General features: G+C 29.8%; 1 protein-coding gene across 1 annotated transcript; it reads right to left on the minus strand.

Moving 5' to 3' along the window:
• Positions 1-851: 851 nt before the first annotated feature.
• On the minus strand, positions 852-16308 carry LOC123302917 (protein PFC0760c-like). The gene is made up of 5 exons (XM_044886012.1): positions 16240-16308; positions 13169-13351; positions 12975-13105; positions 12446-12638; positions 852-1022 (listed from the first exon to the last, which is right to left on the minus strand). Exons 1-5 carry the CDS (start codon positions 16306-16308, stop codon positions 852-854), a joined length of 747 nt encoding a protein of 248 aa, XP_044741947.1.
• Between the last annotated feature and the right edge of the window lie 1667 nt (positions 16309-17975).

Here is a 17975-nt window from a genome sequence, read left to right on the forward strand (position 1 = left end):
AAAAACCTTGCAAACAACTTGTACACCTTTAAATTATTATTTAGAATATTAAATATATTTTGTATTATTTATATTTAATAAATAAAGATAATCTGAAATAAAAAGGATAGTTTTTTTTAAATAAAAAACCTATTTATTCAAAGCTTTTTTTTTTTTATTATAAAAATATAGTACATAAAACAACACTTTATGATTTAAACATTAGAAAAATTTTTTTTAGTAAGATGTGAGATAAGAGCATAAGACATGTAGTCTAAGCTTTTTAAGATTTCTTCTTCCATTTGCAAAATCCCTTTGGTTTCTTCATGTATGATTTTACTATTAAACAAAAGAAAATAAAAATTAAAAAAATTATAAAAGTAGAGAAAAAATTTACTTACGTTAAATTAACCTGACTCTTCATCAATATTTCCATAAGTGATGTATAATTTTCATACTTTCCAATGCTAAAAAATTTTTTTATTATTTAAATCATATATATATAATTTACTCTGGATTTATGAAAAAAATCTTACTCTAAATCCAAAGGTTGGTTATAATTTATGTTGCTGTAAAAAAAAAAAATGAAATTTAGCAAAGGTTGATTATTATACAAAAAAATATTTTTATTTAACAACATAAGTACCTATCCATTTTATAGAAGATCATGTAGATATTTAACAATAGAAATAAAATTAAAATAACAAATGCAGACATTTTTTGTGTGTTGTTTTCCATTGTGTTACAACTTTAATAGTGGAAATTAAAATGAGGAGGAGATTTGAAAAACTTTTAGCTTATACTATTTTTTACTTAGTAAAAATATTATTAAAAACTCACATTATTTTTAACTCTATTCTTCATCATCTCCACTACCCCCCAATTTCCTCATCTTCTAAATCATCGTTTCCACCACCCCCAATTTCCTCATTTTCCAATTCATCATCTCCACTATCGTCAATTTCCTCATCTTCCGATTCATCATCTCCACTATCATCAATTTCCGCATCTTCTAAATCATCGGTTTCGTTGTCTTCACCATCCTAAAAGTATTACATCACTTAAAAAATATATAATAACTATAAAAAATTTGATTTTTTTTTTACCTGTGTTAGATAAAAATATATAATAACTATAAAAAATTTGATTTTTTTTTACCTGTATTAAATAAAAATTATTTGGGATTTCATTTGTTGATATTATCATATCAAACATATTCTCCTCATCTAAAATAATTTTAGTATATTTTAGATGAAGCCTACGACGATATTTTCTGAGGCTTAATAAGTAAAATAGTGGTTCAACATATTCTTTTTCAATAATATCCGGCTTTGTTGGATCACCACCATTTTCAATAAATAAACAACCTGATAAATTTTGTGTATTATATTTTGATGCGGTTTCATAAAAAAATATGGTGTGTATATTTCTATATTTACGAAATATACGAAAACTTTTTTTTAAAAGATAATCTATCTTTTTATTTAGCACGATTTTTTCTTCAAAAGTTTGGATGGGTTGCATCTTGATGCTAACGTTTCAAAATATAAAACTTAACTAATTCTTTAAAACAAAATCTTTTTTTTTTTTCGTTTTCGATGAGAGTGCATTATTTGTTTAAAAAAATTTTTGTTTGTTTATATAATACAAAAATAATATGTGAAAACAAAAAGTGGTACTTAAGAAGGTTGATTATTTATAATTTATTAATGTCTTAAAAACATTCAAAAAGTATATAGGGATGATAATTTTAATTTGTTTATCACTCTAATATACAACATGAATTTGTTAATAATTGATTTACAAGGTTTCAAAAATACAAAAAATAATTTTATATTAAAAGAGTTGGCTCTTCTAAAAAATGGTGATGAAATTTTACACTTTATAGTGAAACCACCATATAGAAATGAGTTTCTGGGGCGAAAAGCACAAAGATCGAATCAGTGGTTGACCAACTATTACCATTGCCTTGATTGGGAGGATGGTTTTGCAGAATTAGAAGATGTGAAATTTATTGTTAATTCCATTTTAAAAAAAGAAGAAACCATTATTGTGAAAAGTAATGAAAAAGTTGAGTGGTGTGCAGTTATTTAATGTTGTGGTATCCAATATTGAGGATATGTGGCATTTTGATGAGGAGCTATATAAAGAAAGTGAAAAAAAGTGTTTCAATAGATGTTTAATGCATAAGGGTAAATGTGCAATTACAAATGTTTATAGAATCCATGACTTTTATCGCGAATAGATAAATTATATGTATATGGAAGTATAAAAAAATAATCATACAAAGAAAAAATTAGAAGAGTCTATTTTAGTTGATTATTAATATATATGTAGTAATCTGTATAGGGAAGTATTAAAAAAATAAATTCTTTCTTAATAATCATATTCTATAATAATAAATAATGATACAATGTAAAAAAATAATAAACTTAATATTTATCATTAATAAAAAAATCATGTGTGGTTGGTCATTAGTAATGAAAAAAATTATTGTATACCATGTGTTAATATTTTTACCATGTGTATTATTTAATGTAAATTTAATGCACTGTATATAACTAATGTATTTAACGTTAGCCATGTATTTCTATCTATGACAAATAAATTATTATAATTATTATTATTTTGATTAAAATATATATTTTTGTTAACCTGCAAATGTTTGAATATTGGGAGGGATTTTTTTTTGGTGATATAAAATCGCGTTAATTGCTGTTAAATACATCTGTTTGAAACATGTTGGCTAGCTTACGTAAGTTAACAATTGAAAGCCTCAACAATGAAATACAAGAAGATGAATATAATATGCATTTAGAGTTCTAAATTGCCGCGTTTCGATATGGTAATCTTGAGCTAATAGAATACATTTTAGCAAAATATCCAAAATTTATTCTATCAAGTTTTTTATCTATGGCTGTCAAACGAAATCATCACCATATAATTGATTGTTTAATTAAATATAAAATAATACACATCCACCAACTCAAACAACATTTTCAAGAAATTAAGGAATCATTCAACGGATCAACTGAATTTGATGGAGTAATTGAAGTATTTTTAAAGAAAAATAGCTTAGACAAATATTTGTATGATGGATTAATTACATGCATAAGCCATGGTAGAGTTAAAGCATTGGAATGTCTTATTAATACATGTAAAGCAAGAAATATAAACCTGAAATTTTATCCATTTTCAAAAAATCTAGATATATGGAGATGGTTGTTGAAGAAAATTAAGTCTCCTGTGAATGCCAATGGCGAATTTATACAAATAGATCAAACTGGAGAAGATGTTTGCGAGAGTGAGAATTGGTCAGCAAGCAATAATATTAGTGATTATCTAACAAATAAAGGAATTATTATTGAATAAGTTAAAAATTATACAATAAAATAAATTTTTTATACTTTGAAAAAATAAACATAAATATTTACATAATAAGTATTTTTTTTAAAAAACACCTCTCATTTACCATCTGTGACAAAATTTAAAATACCGATTTACTATATGTCAACGTACTATGGCTGTTTAACATATCAAGTTTCCATAAATACTTCAAGTTTATCAATCTATTGAAAATAGAATAGAATAAATTAAAGATTTTTTTTACAATGTCCTTCACTATTTTCAGGTGCAAAGTTAATTAATCTTATCAAAATAATTATATTCATATTATAATTGAAAAACCAGTTTTGAATAGTTTTCACATATTGAACAATTTTGCTATTCTTTATACAAGCCGCTGTGGTCGAGTGGTTAAGTATTCAGACTCACACCCAGGAAACCAGCGTTCAAATCCCACTGCTATCTCTTGTTTTTTTTAAAAAAAGTATATTTCTATACTAGCATCTTCACTTCATACTTCATTTGGACAGCGACTGCCGAGTGAGAAGGTTCTCATTGTTGATTTAATTGTTGAAACAATACGTCATCATCAGTTCAATGAGCTCAAAATTGCATTCCTAAAAGTGCATCCCAAAAAAAAATGCATTCCCAGAAAGTGCATCCAATGCAGTTCAATGACCTCTCTCAGACAATGCACTCAAGGTCGTTTTAGGTCATATAAGAAAACTACGTCACAGTCCAAAGTCCAAAATGTTTTTGAATCCGCATTTTATTACTACTCATATCTTGGCATATATTTCATGCGGTTTTTTTGTCATGTGTTGAGGTTTGTATACAAAGCGCGGTAACTACGGTTACGTTTTGACCACTTTTCTCACGATTTATTCCACATTTAATTAAATGATCAACTGATAAAATACGTTTCGCATCATAAATATACTAGTCTAAAAAGGTAATAATAAGTAATATTCTTCATGAAAAGTCGATTTTTTTAATTGATTTTCACGTCCTGGATATAAAAATAATTAATAAATATTAAAATTAGTTTCCCTTTTTTAGAAAAAAAAAAAAAATGTACACAAATTATAGTTTCTTATGACGACGTGGTTTTTTTTCTGCCCTCTTATATTCTGCTTCTGTATTATCTCGAAAAACAGTCCAGCAATAATCCGACCACATGGAAACGTTCCAATGGCGCAGATATCATTTTTCCATGTTTGCGATATTCTGATGGAACCGCTCATCATGTTCAACGCTAAAAACCCCACAATTATCCGCAACGAAGTCCAAATGAGAATGTAAAAATTGAATTTTTCAAGGACAAGTTGCAACCCAGTTTTTGGACTGATGATAACATATTTTTTTCTTTAAGTTTCAACATAGTTGTCACTCCTCTGATTTCTTAAGAAGTTTTTTTGCAACAAGGGGAAAACTATCCTGTCTCTTCTAGAACCGAGTCAAAGTTATCATCTTTAAGTAAATTTCTTATTTGAGGATCGACGAATATACCTTCCTTGACCTTAGCGTCACTTAATCTTGTAAATTTCTGACGAAGGTATTGAAAAGCAGCTCCATTTTTGTTCATTGCTTTTTCGAAATTTTTTATCAGTCCTACTTTAATGTGCAATGGTGGAAGTCACACTTTTTGTTGGTTGACTAAAGGGTCATTTTTAACACCTACACAACTATGGTCCGGATTTGCCACATTTTAAATTTGTGCTCTGCCCTCCAATTAATGGAATTACTTATGTTACATCTGTAACTTTTTTTAGATTCAGTTAGATGTAATAAATTAACAAATTTATATCAAATATAATTAAAGGGAATATTTTAATAACTTTAGATAAAAAAAAGTTGGACCATAGTTGCCTGGCATGAAAATGTGTGTTGTGGAGTTCTGGATCATAGTTGGATGCTTAAAATTAAAAATCTGTAATTAAATAGTTGTGTTTAAATAGTTATTTCCTTGGATGTTATGGGCAGGTGGTGGGGTCGTCATCAGGTGGAGATTAGGATTTGGATTGAAAGTTGGGCGCAGAGTGCCGTCGGGCATAATTGTAAGGACTTGATCTACCTGTGCCTGGTTGAGAGATGGTGATGTTCTTTGCGCTTGGTTGATTGACGACCTGGGTGTGTGTTGTAGGTGTTCTCTGCATCGTGAAAATTTCTGTCTACCAATTTATTATGTTGACTTCAATTTATGTTTTGATCTCCTATTACGGAATGCTTGGTTCCACTTGCAAATGACGAAGTTGGTTCAGTCTGTAAATAATAAATTCCAAAGCAGAAATTTTTTTTTTTTTTTTGTTGTTGAAGGATCTTATAAAGAAAAAATTCTTTGGAATGTTTTCAGACTCGCTATAAATAATAAATTAATTTGTTTGAAATTTTATGTGTTTTATTTTGTGTGAAATTCCTTGTTAAATCTATTTTTATTCTTAAGATTAATCCAAATGCTTCGCTTTTTGAATTAATCTTGTTATGAAAATTTTATGTTAAGCTTGGCGCAATTATAATTTGAATTTTGGTTCTAAACCTTCTAGTATCTATTTTAAAATAGTTTATCGCTCTGCTACCATTTATGTTGTGTTTCGTCAGATGTCGCTATAAGTATAGTTTAAACTACCATAAGTAATGTGATAATCCCCTTTTGGAATAGATCGGAACCAGTTTGTCAATATGTGGTTTGTTACTTGACTAAGTAAAATATCTTACAACAACGCCATTATGATCTTTAATTGATTTTAATCAACTAATTTATTGGCCGTGCATAGAGATGTCGTTATTTTCGTGGATATCTCACTACTTTGATAGATGTTTTATCTTAAGGATAAATTAATTATAAAATAATTGGTGTTTATTGTGGAAATTTCGATCCTATTTATCCTTGGCCCATTTATAAGTGATCACAACATTAAACAAACTTAACACTTACAAGAATAGAATTTCGAATTTTATAAAACACAATTTTCTCTCTTCGAAGATGGTACCGCTATTTAGACCAATTTCATTTGGTAAATAAAATGCCGAATATGGCGTACGAAGAACTAATAGCAGCTAATAATTTTCATTACAAAACTCCAACGATTTATAGCGAGGTAAGAAGTCCTTAATTTAATTTTGAAACTAGTAGAATTATTATAGAATTACCTTTGATCTCCAATGTTGGGGATATTTATCTATTAATTTTCATTACAAAACTCCAACGATTTATAGCGAGGTAAGAAGTCCTTAATTTAATTTTGAAACTAGTAGAATTATTATAGAATTACCTTTGATCTCCAATGTTGGGGATATTTATCTATTCAGATAACCGCCAATTGAACTTTGCAATTCCAAATTATCCTATCGTAAATCAACCATAAAACGGCTCATCCACGTGTTCCAAAATTACAATTAATATAACAATTTTGCTTGTAAAACTTTATTTCTTTATTGATCCTTTATACAACTTTATTGAAATTACATTTGTATCGTATTAAACTTGAAGACACAATTAATCGAGACCAATTTGACCATAAAATCAAATATAATTTACTGGTTTGTAGACATGTTAAATTTAACAATTAATTTATTTTAGGATGAAATATATGATGTCGATTGGATGTTGAATCGACGAAATACGATAACCAAAGAGGATTTTTTGATTGATTTATCCACCCAAGTCGCCTTCGTTATGTTTTTCGACATGCGCAAGTAAGATTTTAAATCTTGTTTTGTAATAAATATTATGTAACATAACAGAATCTATATATATTAAGTTGGCAATTTTGTAATACAAAACTGAGTATTAATCATTAAAATTTAAGTTTAAGTAATAATGATATCAATATTTTTTTGAGAAAAGAACATATGGATAAGTTTTACATAAAAAATTAACAATATTGAGATCAATCAACAATGAATAATTGTTTGAAGAAAGTTTGGGTTGGTAGGGATATTTATTTCTTTGGTTGTCCCCATTTATACTCCAATTCCGGCACTCGAAACAATGCGCGCTTTGTGCCAAGTTTTGATGGTGGTTTGATTGCTGAAATAATCTTATCCATGGGATAGAATATACAGTCCGGTTTCTCAGGCCACTTCCGAGATAATCCACAGCGTGTCATGCAACTGACAAACGCCCCATCACCGCCGACAGTGTTGACTTGCCCCGGCCATTGCTCACCTTCATATTCTACTATAAGTATTCGTCTAGCTTGGGAATAAACTGTGTTGCACTCGGTATTTCTGCTGCGATGTCTGCAGATTCATCTGGGACGAATTCGTCCGAGATATCCATGGTCTGAAGCATACTGAATTTCACTTTCGTCATCGGTTTCACTATAATAATCTTTGACTTTTTAACAAGATTTTCGTTTAGGTTTTGTGTAGCAACTGGCTTATTATTGTTAGAAGGACCAGGTTTTTTCGGTGTGCTAGCCTATACAATGTCTTCTGCAGAAATGCTTTTACCCGCCGGTACATTGAGCTTCTTTTTTCGTCCTTTACTGCCCGATTCCACCCACCACTCCCACTCTTTTATTTTCAAGAAATTGTATAAAAGATTCTGAAACCAGTGCCGGATCTTGTTGTGGAGCGTCCGGAGGTAAGCGCTGTAGTACTGGTGTTTCATCAGTCGGAAAACCCAGCTTTGAGGTTACTTGGTGAGGTGTCCATGATATTTCCCCACAGCCTATTTAGCAACGTAGGAAACATGTTTTTAGGAATAGTGGGTAGTCGTTGCCCTTCAGGAGTTTCCTTCCATTGGTCTATAATTTGACGCCAGCGCAGTTTAAGAAGCCTAAAATAAGCCTAAAATATTGTTGTAGTAACAAAAACTCTCACTATTGTTGTGTATGTAGTAATACGAACTAAATATTTTTATCAAATACTGTTTTGTTACAGATACTAAATGATAATATGTTAATAATTACATTTTATAGTTAACGTAACCAAAAAATTGGGTTCACAGTATTCATTATTTTATTCCAGTAACAAAAATTTATAGTTACTTGAACTATTAAAATTTAATGATTTACTATTTTTGTCAGTATATGTAACTAAATGAATTAAGTACAAATAATTAAATTATTTGTAGCTCGGATTAATTTTTTTTTGTTTTAGTTACCTTAATTATTAAGTTGCTATTATTAAATGAAAGGATATTTACAGTAATAACAATATATTTATTAATTTCTTTTTATTTTACTGAAAAAACATTGATTTTCACAATCTTACATGCTTACAGTTACTACGATATAATATTATTTGAAACAAACGGATTTTTGATTCAAAATTTAAGAGCGCCATTGTAGTTTGACCAAGCCGGGGTATAACATAGGTCTGTAAATGTTCATTTTTTCTTAAAGTTTCGTATACTTCGATAATAAGCTTAAAATCATTGATTTTTACTGGCTTTACATTATTCATTAATAAAATATTCTTTATACAGCCAAAAATTGGCAGGTCATTAATTTCAACAACTATAAATGTATCAATTTTATATATAACATTGCCAAGCACGATACGTGCTACCAAAGAAAACTCTGTTAAAATTCTTTCATTAATTAGTTTTAAAGATCGTTTAAAAATTTTTGTGTGTTTCAAATTTTTATAATCTAAAGTTTCTTTAAAAGCTAAACCGTTCTCAAATGAATAATTTAGGTGTTGCTGGTGTCTCGAAGCTAATGTATAACATAAATTTTGACGATTACTTGTTGTTCTCGCAGATTGTTTAAAAATCCGATGTTTCCCTTCGAATCGCATTGTCCAAAAATTTCGAAGAGGCCCCACTAATCTCATAATACGAGGGTAGTGCAAACAAAAATGACCTTTAGGTATATGATCACCAAACAACTTTAAATGCAAACTATGATGCTCCTCAATTAAGGTAGTTAAAAGATAACTAAAATTATCAGTTATCACTGACTTTAAACAAATAACTAAAATTTGTCGCAATAATTTATAAAGTTGCCAGTATTCATTATCATCATCAGAAATCATGTCACCGAAAATTAAACCTGCGTGAAGAGTAAATATCATCATTTCAGCTGCGCTCATACGCAATTTTTTATCTTGTAAATTTTTATGTGTTATTATTGAAGGTTTATTGCAATTTCTAGGATAGTTATTTGTATTTTGTAATTTAAAGTTTTTAATGTAAAAATTTTTTTTTCAACAAAATGATGTAAAATATTTATCAGATCTGCCTTACAAAGACCTTCTAAAAGGTCATGCATAATATCTACACAATAGTTTTCACAAACATGAAATCTATCAACATAATTAAAAACTGAATTTTCAGTAATACCTGTGGATTTGGGATTTTGTTTTGAAATATCATTTGCGTAGTTCAATCTATTTCTTAATAATGTTACATCTTCTTCCACTGATTTTTGGCAAATATTTTTCATCATTTTATAAAATCTACAATATGATTTTGCCGAGAAACTTCTCCTGAATCCTAAAATATTATTCAGACCTAAATTGTCTCCGACGATCATTGCTAATTGAAATTTGATGACTATTTTTTTACCATCATGATCAACTATTACACCATTATTTGAAAGGTAATTTAATTCTTCGATCAAATGTTTAAAGATGCATGTATTGCCTAAGTAAGTAGCATCACTAGAATAATGCAATTGTACCAGAAAAATATTATCTAATTTTGAAAATTTTGGAGGTAAACATGCTATATTTGCGTATATGCCTGACAATTTATGAATAGTTGCTTGAGAACCGAGAGAATTTCCGGTCTCAAAGTCATCCTGATAAATAAAAAGTGGAAGAACAATGCCGTCAATGCCATTTATTTGTTTTTTCCAATAAGGTGACTGGATAATATTTGAAATCGAGCTATTACTGAAATTATCAATGTATTTGATTATAATATCAAATACATTCGGAATCTCCATGAATGCTTTTAAAGTTTCACGCAAAGGAATAAATTGACAAGTAGTTTTTATATTTTCTAAAATTCCTAATCTATTATTGACCTCGCGATATCCTAATAATTTTTCTTCAGCTTTTATCAAACCTTTATGTAATACAAGCTGATTCATACGCTTGTATTCTGTGCTGAATGGTTCAAATATTAATCTCAAATCCTGGAATTCTTTTTCTATTTCACTTTTACCTATATCATCTTTAACATAATTTAAACAAATGTCTTTTAAAAACTTTCCATAACTACCTTGAAGAAACTTCTGTGTATAATCTAGAAATCGTTGTATGTGAACTCGTGTTAGCGATGTGTCCGCGTACAAGGCAGATATTATGTTTAACAGTTCATTATGCAAATCATCTTTATTAGTAAAAATTTCAGGAATTTTCCCTATGTCCGAATCGATTCCATTTTGCAAATCTATAGAAACAATATTACCTACAAATTGCATTGTGCATGTAGCCGTGGCTACTGACAAATTTTTCTGAACTACATGTTTATTTTCGATAGATAACACATGGTTTAATTTTCGGATATGATTATTTAATGTTTTTGCAGTACTAAATTTTCTACCACACGTATTATCAGGACAAGAATATGCAAAGCCAGTTCTAATACCATGAGTATACTTCATGTGCTTATCTAAATGCTTAACTTCTACAATGCTACTACATTTAGCGCAAACAATTTTCACAGTGATTTTTGTAATTTCAAGAACTCTATACAAAATAAAACTCCATAAACTAAATAATGAGAATCATTGAATAAAAAAAATATAATATATTAGTTTAAAAAACTAGAGTTAAGTTAAAGTAAAGTTATTTTAATCAGATGATTCTTCGCCTTCAGAAGCTGCTACATTCACTGATTCTAAGTCGGATAATAATGAGCTGATAGCAGGTGGATTTTTAGATTCTTATTTAGGCCATAAATTTCTCGCTCTATGAAAATCCAAACTAATTTACTTTCTATAGGATATTTCAAATTGAACGCAAAAAAGATTTAAAACATGAATCAACCGCAGCGAGAATATTGTGAAATTTGTACTTCACCGTCTCTATAATCACATAGCATGCGTCAATTTTCTTAGGATTTCCCCCGGCTACAATAAATGGCTGAGATGAATTTCGATGATTCCTCAATTGTTTTATTCGATCCTCCAAACTCTTTTGTAGATCGTTCATATGCTAAATATAGAAAATTAGTATAAATAAAACCACTACAATTATATATTATACTTGTATTCATTAAATAAAGTTAAGAAGTGAGAGGTTCTTTGTCTTAATTATTTCAGCTAGATTTATTCGTGTTTCTCGGAAAATCTAGATAATTCAAAAAAATTGATTGAAAGAAATTATTTTTTTTATTCAAAACAATTATTAAAGCAAATGATAATATAAATCATCAAACATTTAAAAAAATCGAAGCTCAAAAGTGGAAAACCTTATCAATTAAAATAATAATCAAAATTAATTTAAATATTTAAAATAAATTGATGTTAGCTTCTGTACTTATAAATTATAAAATAGTTCATATTAATATTGCAATATTTACATCAATAAACAAAATGAAACTATCTGCTTCCTTCCTTATAAGTTGGTGTCCATTTCTTAGATGTTTCAGATTTAGCCTGTGTAGGTCGAAACAAATACGGCAAAGTGATGAGACCTTTGACATCAATTGGTGTATCACTATCTAAAGTTAGGAGAAAAAATTATCATGATACATCAAGTCGTTAAACAAAAAGATTTGAATTCAGAGGCACCATAAATAAAGCGCAATTTTTACCAAGATTTTTTAAAATATTCTTGCAAGCTGATTTTTTCTGTTCTGGGAAATATGAATCAATTTATAGCTGAGTTCAGGCCAAATCTTCATAAAGAAATTTTCATCTTTAAAATTATTTAATTTGATAAAATCCAAATTGATCTATAACAAATTAAAAATAAGAGCTAATCTTTTAACATGATAGTGATGAATTATAGAAATTTTTATAATTTACCAATGATGATCCAATAGGGTTTGTGAGCATGGGATATAATTCAAAGTAACAGCTTATGCTTTCTACTTTTTTCATTACAATCATCCGGAACGAATGGGTCTTGATCCACAAATCCTTTATTTCTCCATGATTTTCTATACATACATTTTTCAATTTTTAATATCTGATCTGTCAAGTGTAGTGGTTGATACCTCTTCATTAGATTTATTATCTGATATATCAATAGAAAGTAACTTCCTTCTCAAATTTGTAAATTTATCATACAATTTTCCGGAAGCTACAGTTTCATCGTTTTTATATGGTATGTAGTAGGTATCACTTTTTTCCTTAGGAAACACAGTCACAATTTGATCCGTCCAATAGATGAATGTATCCCTTTTTATTCTACAGATACAAATTAATTTAAATTATATTAATTCAAATCATGTATGCAGTTGTTATTATCATCGAAAAAACTTTTTTAATGCAATACAATTTATAATTCTTTTTTTTTTTTTTTTGTTTAATCCAGAAAAATGCATATTAAGAAGTCATAGTTTTAACCTCATTTTTTCTAAAAATACTTGCGTCGAAATAAATGGTTGATTTTATACGTTAATGATAACATTTTAACAGTTAGATTAACAATTATTATTATTTCGATGATAAATAACTAACATGAAATATTAGAGCTATGATCTTTCTTGCATAAAAATTCAAAAATAAATGTATAGAACTTACTTCAATGTATTTAGCATCTGATGTTCTATTATTATCCTGACCAAATCACACCTATCCGACGCATCCAAACAGTTGACTTTTTTTAATAAGTATCGTCCAACCAAACTAGCTTTCAATAATTTTCGTAAGTCCTATAAAAAGATACAATAATCAACAAACATATATAAAATATTGTAAAAATTCAATTAATATACCTGATGTCCACCAGATTCATTCGATATATTGTTTTTGTCTTTATCTGACTCATTTGGAAGTTTATTGGCCTCTTTTCTCGATTTATTTGAATCTATATTAACGTCTTTGTTTAACTCTTCATTTGTGTCATTTTCTAATGAACTACTTGTTGATGGTATGAGTATTAGGTTATCTTGTTTTATCTAAATATTAGTTTTCAGTATTTGAAAAAAAAAACACTCAATGAAACTTCAATCAATTAATTTTTCAAACGCAAAAAAAATCAATTAATCTCGGAAAATTTGAAATAATAATTAAAAACGATTTTCAACAAACTTACAGCATTTTTCAAATATTTTTTACGTTTGCGTAAAAATGTATACCTCTACCCGATGAATTGAATTATTTGACTGATTCCTTCTTCAGGAATTGATAGAAATAATTCGCGATCAATTTTTTGTCCTACATATATGAATTAGATGCATTAGTTTATATTTAAGTTAAGACAAAGAAATTAAAATAAATATGCAACTTTTTTACGCGTGATTCAAGACTGTTTCACAATTAACAATTCTTTATCACTCTTTATGCATTACGTGTTCAAGATAATTCACTCTAGTATACACTTATGTATCTTTTCGAAAATACTAAAATAATAAATATAAATAAAAAAATACTACTTACGATCAAATTCCTCAATCAGTTGTTCTAGGCCCCATTCCTTCAAACGATCCGCAACAAAGGTATCTTCCATTCATTATTCCAATAAGTGAACACCACAATGATGATAAATCACACTGTTTGATGAAAATAATCACTTAAAAATCACACCGTATTGCCACTTGAACTCCTTCAAGATAACTGAATAAATGACACATTAAATTGTACAACAACCCTTGTAGGAAAGAATAATAGGCCCAAGCTTGGCCAAGACTTGGCGCAAAACTTATTAACTCTGGGGAAAACTAAAAACTCAAGCTTGGCCCAAGTCTGTCTAAGCATAGAAATAATAACACCCAGCCAAGCTTGATTGTTAGTATTGGACCAAGACTGCAATAAAATATTGGCTCGATGTCGGAAGTTAAGCTTGGTCCAATGCTGATGGTCAGTGATTTCCCAAAGCTAGATTTAAAAATTGGCTCATGAATTGAAGAATAGTATGGCCCAATATTGACTGCCAGTGATGTACCAAGACTGGATTCAAGCATTGGTCCACTATTAACTGCCAATGATGTCCCAGGATTTAAGCATTAGCCCACGACTAGAAGAATAGCCTAGCACAGTATTGACTACAAGTAGTGCTCCAAGACTGAATTCAAGCATTGCCCCAAGACTTGAAAAATAGCCTGGTCCAATATTAATAACCAGGAATGTCCTAAGACTTAATTTAAGCATTGGTCCATAAATCAAACAATAGCTTGGATCAATATTAATTATTAATAATGTGCCAAGACAGGAACTAAAAAGTGGCCCACATTCTAAAGCTAGGTCCATTACTAGTAGTTAAAAACAAATACCAAAGATGGAATTATATATTTCATTTTTTTTTTTTGCATTATTAATCAAACAATTTTAAGGAATGAAGACATATCCATAATATATATATATATATATATATATATATATATATATATATATATATATATATATATATATATATATATATATATATATATATATTTGTAATAATTTTGTAGTACTGTGCTTTATTTATTATTCAATATAATTTATTATTTTTATTTATTATTCAATATAATTTAACATAATAAATAAAGCACAGTACTACAAAATTATTACAATTACAACATAAGACAGGCTACAATAGATAGATTTTTGAAAAAATCTACCTAAAAATATATAATAACTAGCTAAAAAACCCGGCTTCGCCCGGGAGTTGATATGAGATGACGTGGTAGAGTCGAAATAAAAAAATAAACTATGACGTAAAAAGTAAAAAAAAAGTTTATTGAAAACGTTTTCTCATTATTTACAATACTTGTTTATAAACAACACTTTTCATTTTATTGTCCGGAGTATATATACATAAATTTTTTGGATTTCCTACTCTTGAGCAAGCTACATATAGCTGACCGTGAGAGAAGCAGGATTCTTTGAGGTTAATGCCACAATATTTTAAAGTTTGTCCTTGCGCTTTGTTAATTGTAAAACTAAAGGCTAATTTTATTGGAAACTGCAGTCTTTTAAATTGAAATGGCAATTCCGAAGAGATCAGAGGTATTCTAGGTATAAATACTGTCTGTCCTTTGGTCTTTCCAGAAATAAGTTCAGCTTCAATGATATTATTCGATAGCTGTTTTACGATCATTCTAGTTCCATTACATAATTTTGGGGAGTTGAGATTTCTGAGTAGTATGATTGGAGTTCCAATTTTCAGACGAAGGCAGTGTAATGGCATTCCTGGTACTGGTAAAGAGTTTAGAAATTCAGTGGGGAAGTAGACACTTTCTTCAATGGATACCATCGTGTCGATCGATTTATATATTTTCTCTTCACCAGGTATTTCCTTTAGAATATTAAAATTGATATCGTCAACAATATTATTTTTAGTGGCCAAAATTGCTCTTTGAAATAACCACTCTGCATTAGTATAGTTCTGAATAATATTTGGGTAAATTTTGTCGATTAGTTCGTCTTCAGTAGTGGCTATATTACAGAAATCACTATTAAGTTCAATGAGGCCGGTCGTTTGGTCAGTAGGATATGTACCTTCGCCGATTTGTAAAAGTATTTTAGCAAATTGTGCTGTTGTTTCATCTCTTGATAATTCAACTCTCATGTTTTTTGTTAATTACAGTATTTGTACTTGTGGCCAGAGATGTGATTTTTTCAAGCATGCATTGATCTCGTCTGCTGATGTTGACTTGGGAATAACTGGAAGTGTTTGTCGAAAATCTCCTGAGAGTATGAGTAGAGCTCCTCCCATTATTTCAGAGTTTTTTCGCAATTCTTGTAATGTTCTGTCCATGGCTTCTATAAATTTTTTATGGGCCATGGTGCATTCATCCCAGATGATAATTTTAGCTTGTTTTAAAATTTGACCACGTCCAGATTTTCCTGAAATTTTACATACCGGGAATTGTTGTTCGGCTATATTCAATGGTAGTTGTAAGGCAGAATGGGCAGTTCGTCCTCCTTCCATAAGTGTGGCTGCAATGCCAGATGATGCTAGTGCCAGTGCGATGAGTTTTTTAGCACGTATTTCCGCCAGTATTAGATTTATGAGAAACGTTTTACCAGTGCCTCCTGGTGCGTCCAAGTAAATAATTCCACCAATATTGTTATTTATCCGGCTCATTATAACGTCGTAAACTTTTTTTTTGATTGTCATTGAGAAGTGGTTTGTTGTGAGCAATGTATTCAAGTAGTTCATTGATGTTGTAACTTTTTTCCTTCATAATTTCGTAGTTTAGCACACTAAAAGCATTTCTTTGTGGTGCTGGCATTCCAAGTTTTACTAAGGCCTGATTATTTATTGCTAAACATTTATCTTCTAAGCGAATGAGTGTTTCATTGAAGATCTCGTCATTGAATTCTATAGTCAGTTCAGGATTAGCTTGTCGGACTTGGTACAATATATCATCACTCATACTCCTTTTGAAAGAGTCCCATAGCTGTTTTGGGTTTGATGGGTTACATGTTGTTAATATTATAGCGAATAACTCTCGAATTTGTCCAGCTGAAGCTGTGAGTGTGGCTTCTTGTAGTGTTAATTCCCAGTGGTTGTCGTTTTCCAATAATCCTAAGCGTTGACATGCTTCTCTGTAAGTCTGGCATAGGTAGCCATTAACGATCCTGAGATCTGTAAAACTTGTTGGTCCCCGTATTTCGTGTAACAACATCCGGAGATAAAAACATTCGGCATTGTTTGGATGTACAGTGAATACTCGACCTATTGCGTTAGTTTTTATGATTTCTGGATGACCCTCCTCTGGCATTCGTTGTTTCCGACGTTGAAAAATTTTCCTTGTTTTGTCCCACGTATAATAAATAGGGACGTCGACATACAATAACTTTCTGGCGAATGGATCTGTTTGACACAGTTGGAAGAAAGCTGTTAATGTTGTGTTCTGAGGTGGTTCGCTTGCAATTTTTCTAGCCGAGTCTTTTGTGAAGTAAACTCTCTGTCCATTCTCCAAATGTACTGCTAGATGTTGCACAGCTGGTTCGCGTTCATGTATGGGAAAACTAAAAATCCTCCACGCTGCTTCGTTACTGTTGATGTATCTTCCCATTTGGTACATGAGGATCTCATCATTTCTGTTATTTTGTTCGCTATTTTGGACTATTTGAAATACTGCCATATCACTACCTTTGTTTACGTACTTACATATATATTAAATAGATTTTACTGAATTGCAGTATTCAACGTTTATATGTGCTTGGAACATTTTGGAAAGTAGTGGATTATACGGTACTACCCATTGATTATCTATTTCCAGTTCGTCTCTGCCTTGTATTCGTATTTTTGCTGTGAAGCCACCGTTTTTCGGTGATCGTCTTCTATATTTGGGATAGCCGTCATCTTCAGTTTTGGTATCGTCCAAGTACGGTTTTGGATATTTTTTCGTACATTTTCCATCACTCATGCATGGCGCATTGAAATTTAATGATCCACATGGTCCGTGAATCATGTTTTTCACTACTATGTTGTAAAGCTCCGAATCTTTTTGTGGATCAGGAAATTCAGCTCGGATGATTTTGTCGATATCCGTGGGATAAATTTTATCGTGTAGCCATATGAGATTGTGTGAGTGAGGTAATCCTCGTTTTTGCCACTCAATTGTATACATCCAGGAAATAACAGTT

Source organism: Chrysoperla carnea, chromosome X, assembly GCF_905475395.1.
Source record: "Chrysoperla carnea chromosome X, inChrCarn1.1, whole genome shotgun sequence".
In the NCBI taxonomy this organism is placed as follows: Eukaryota; Metazoa; Arthropoda; class Insecta; order Neuroptera; family Chrysopidae; genus Chrysoperla; species Chrysoperla carnea.

Coding starts and splice junctions, on each gene's coding strand:
- LOC123302917 (XM_044886012.1), bottom strand. CDS start 16,308: ATGGAAGGAGGACGAACTGCCCATTCTGCCTTACAACTACCATTGAAT. Junction 13,106..13,168: donor ATGAATCTGGTGGACATCAG/GTATATTAATTG, acceptor ATCTTTTTATAG/GACTTACGAAAATTATTGAA. Junction 1,023..12,445: donor ATAATAAATCTAATGAAGAG/GTATCAACCACT, acceptor TAATACTTTTAG/GATGGTGAAGACAACGAAAC.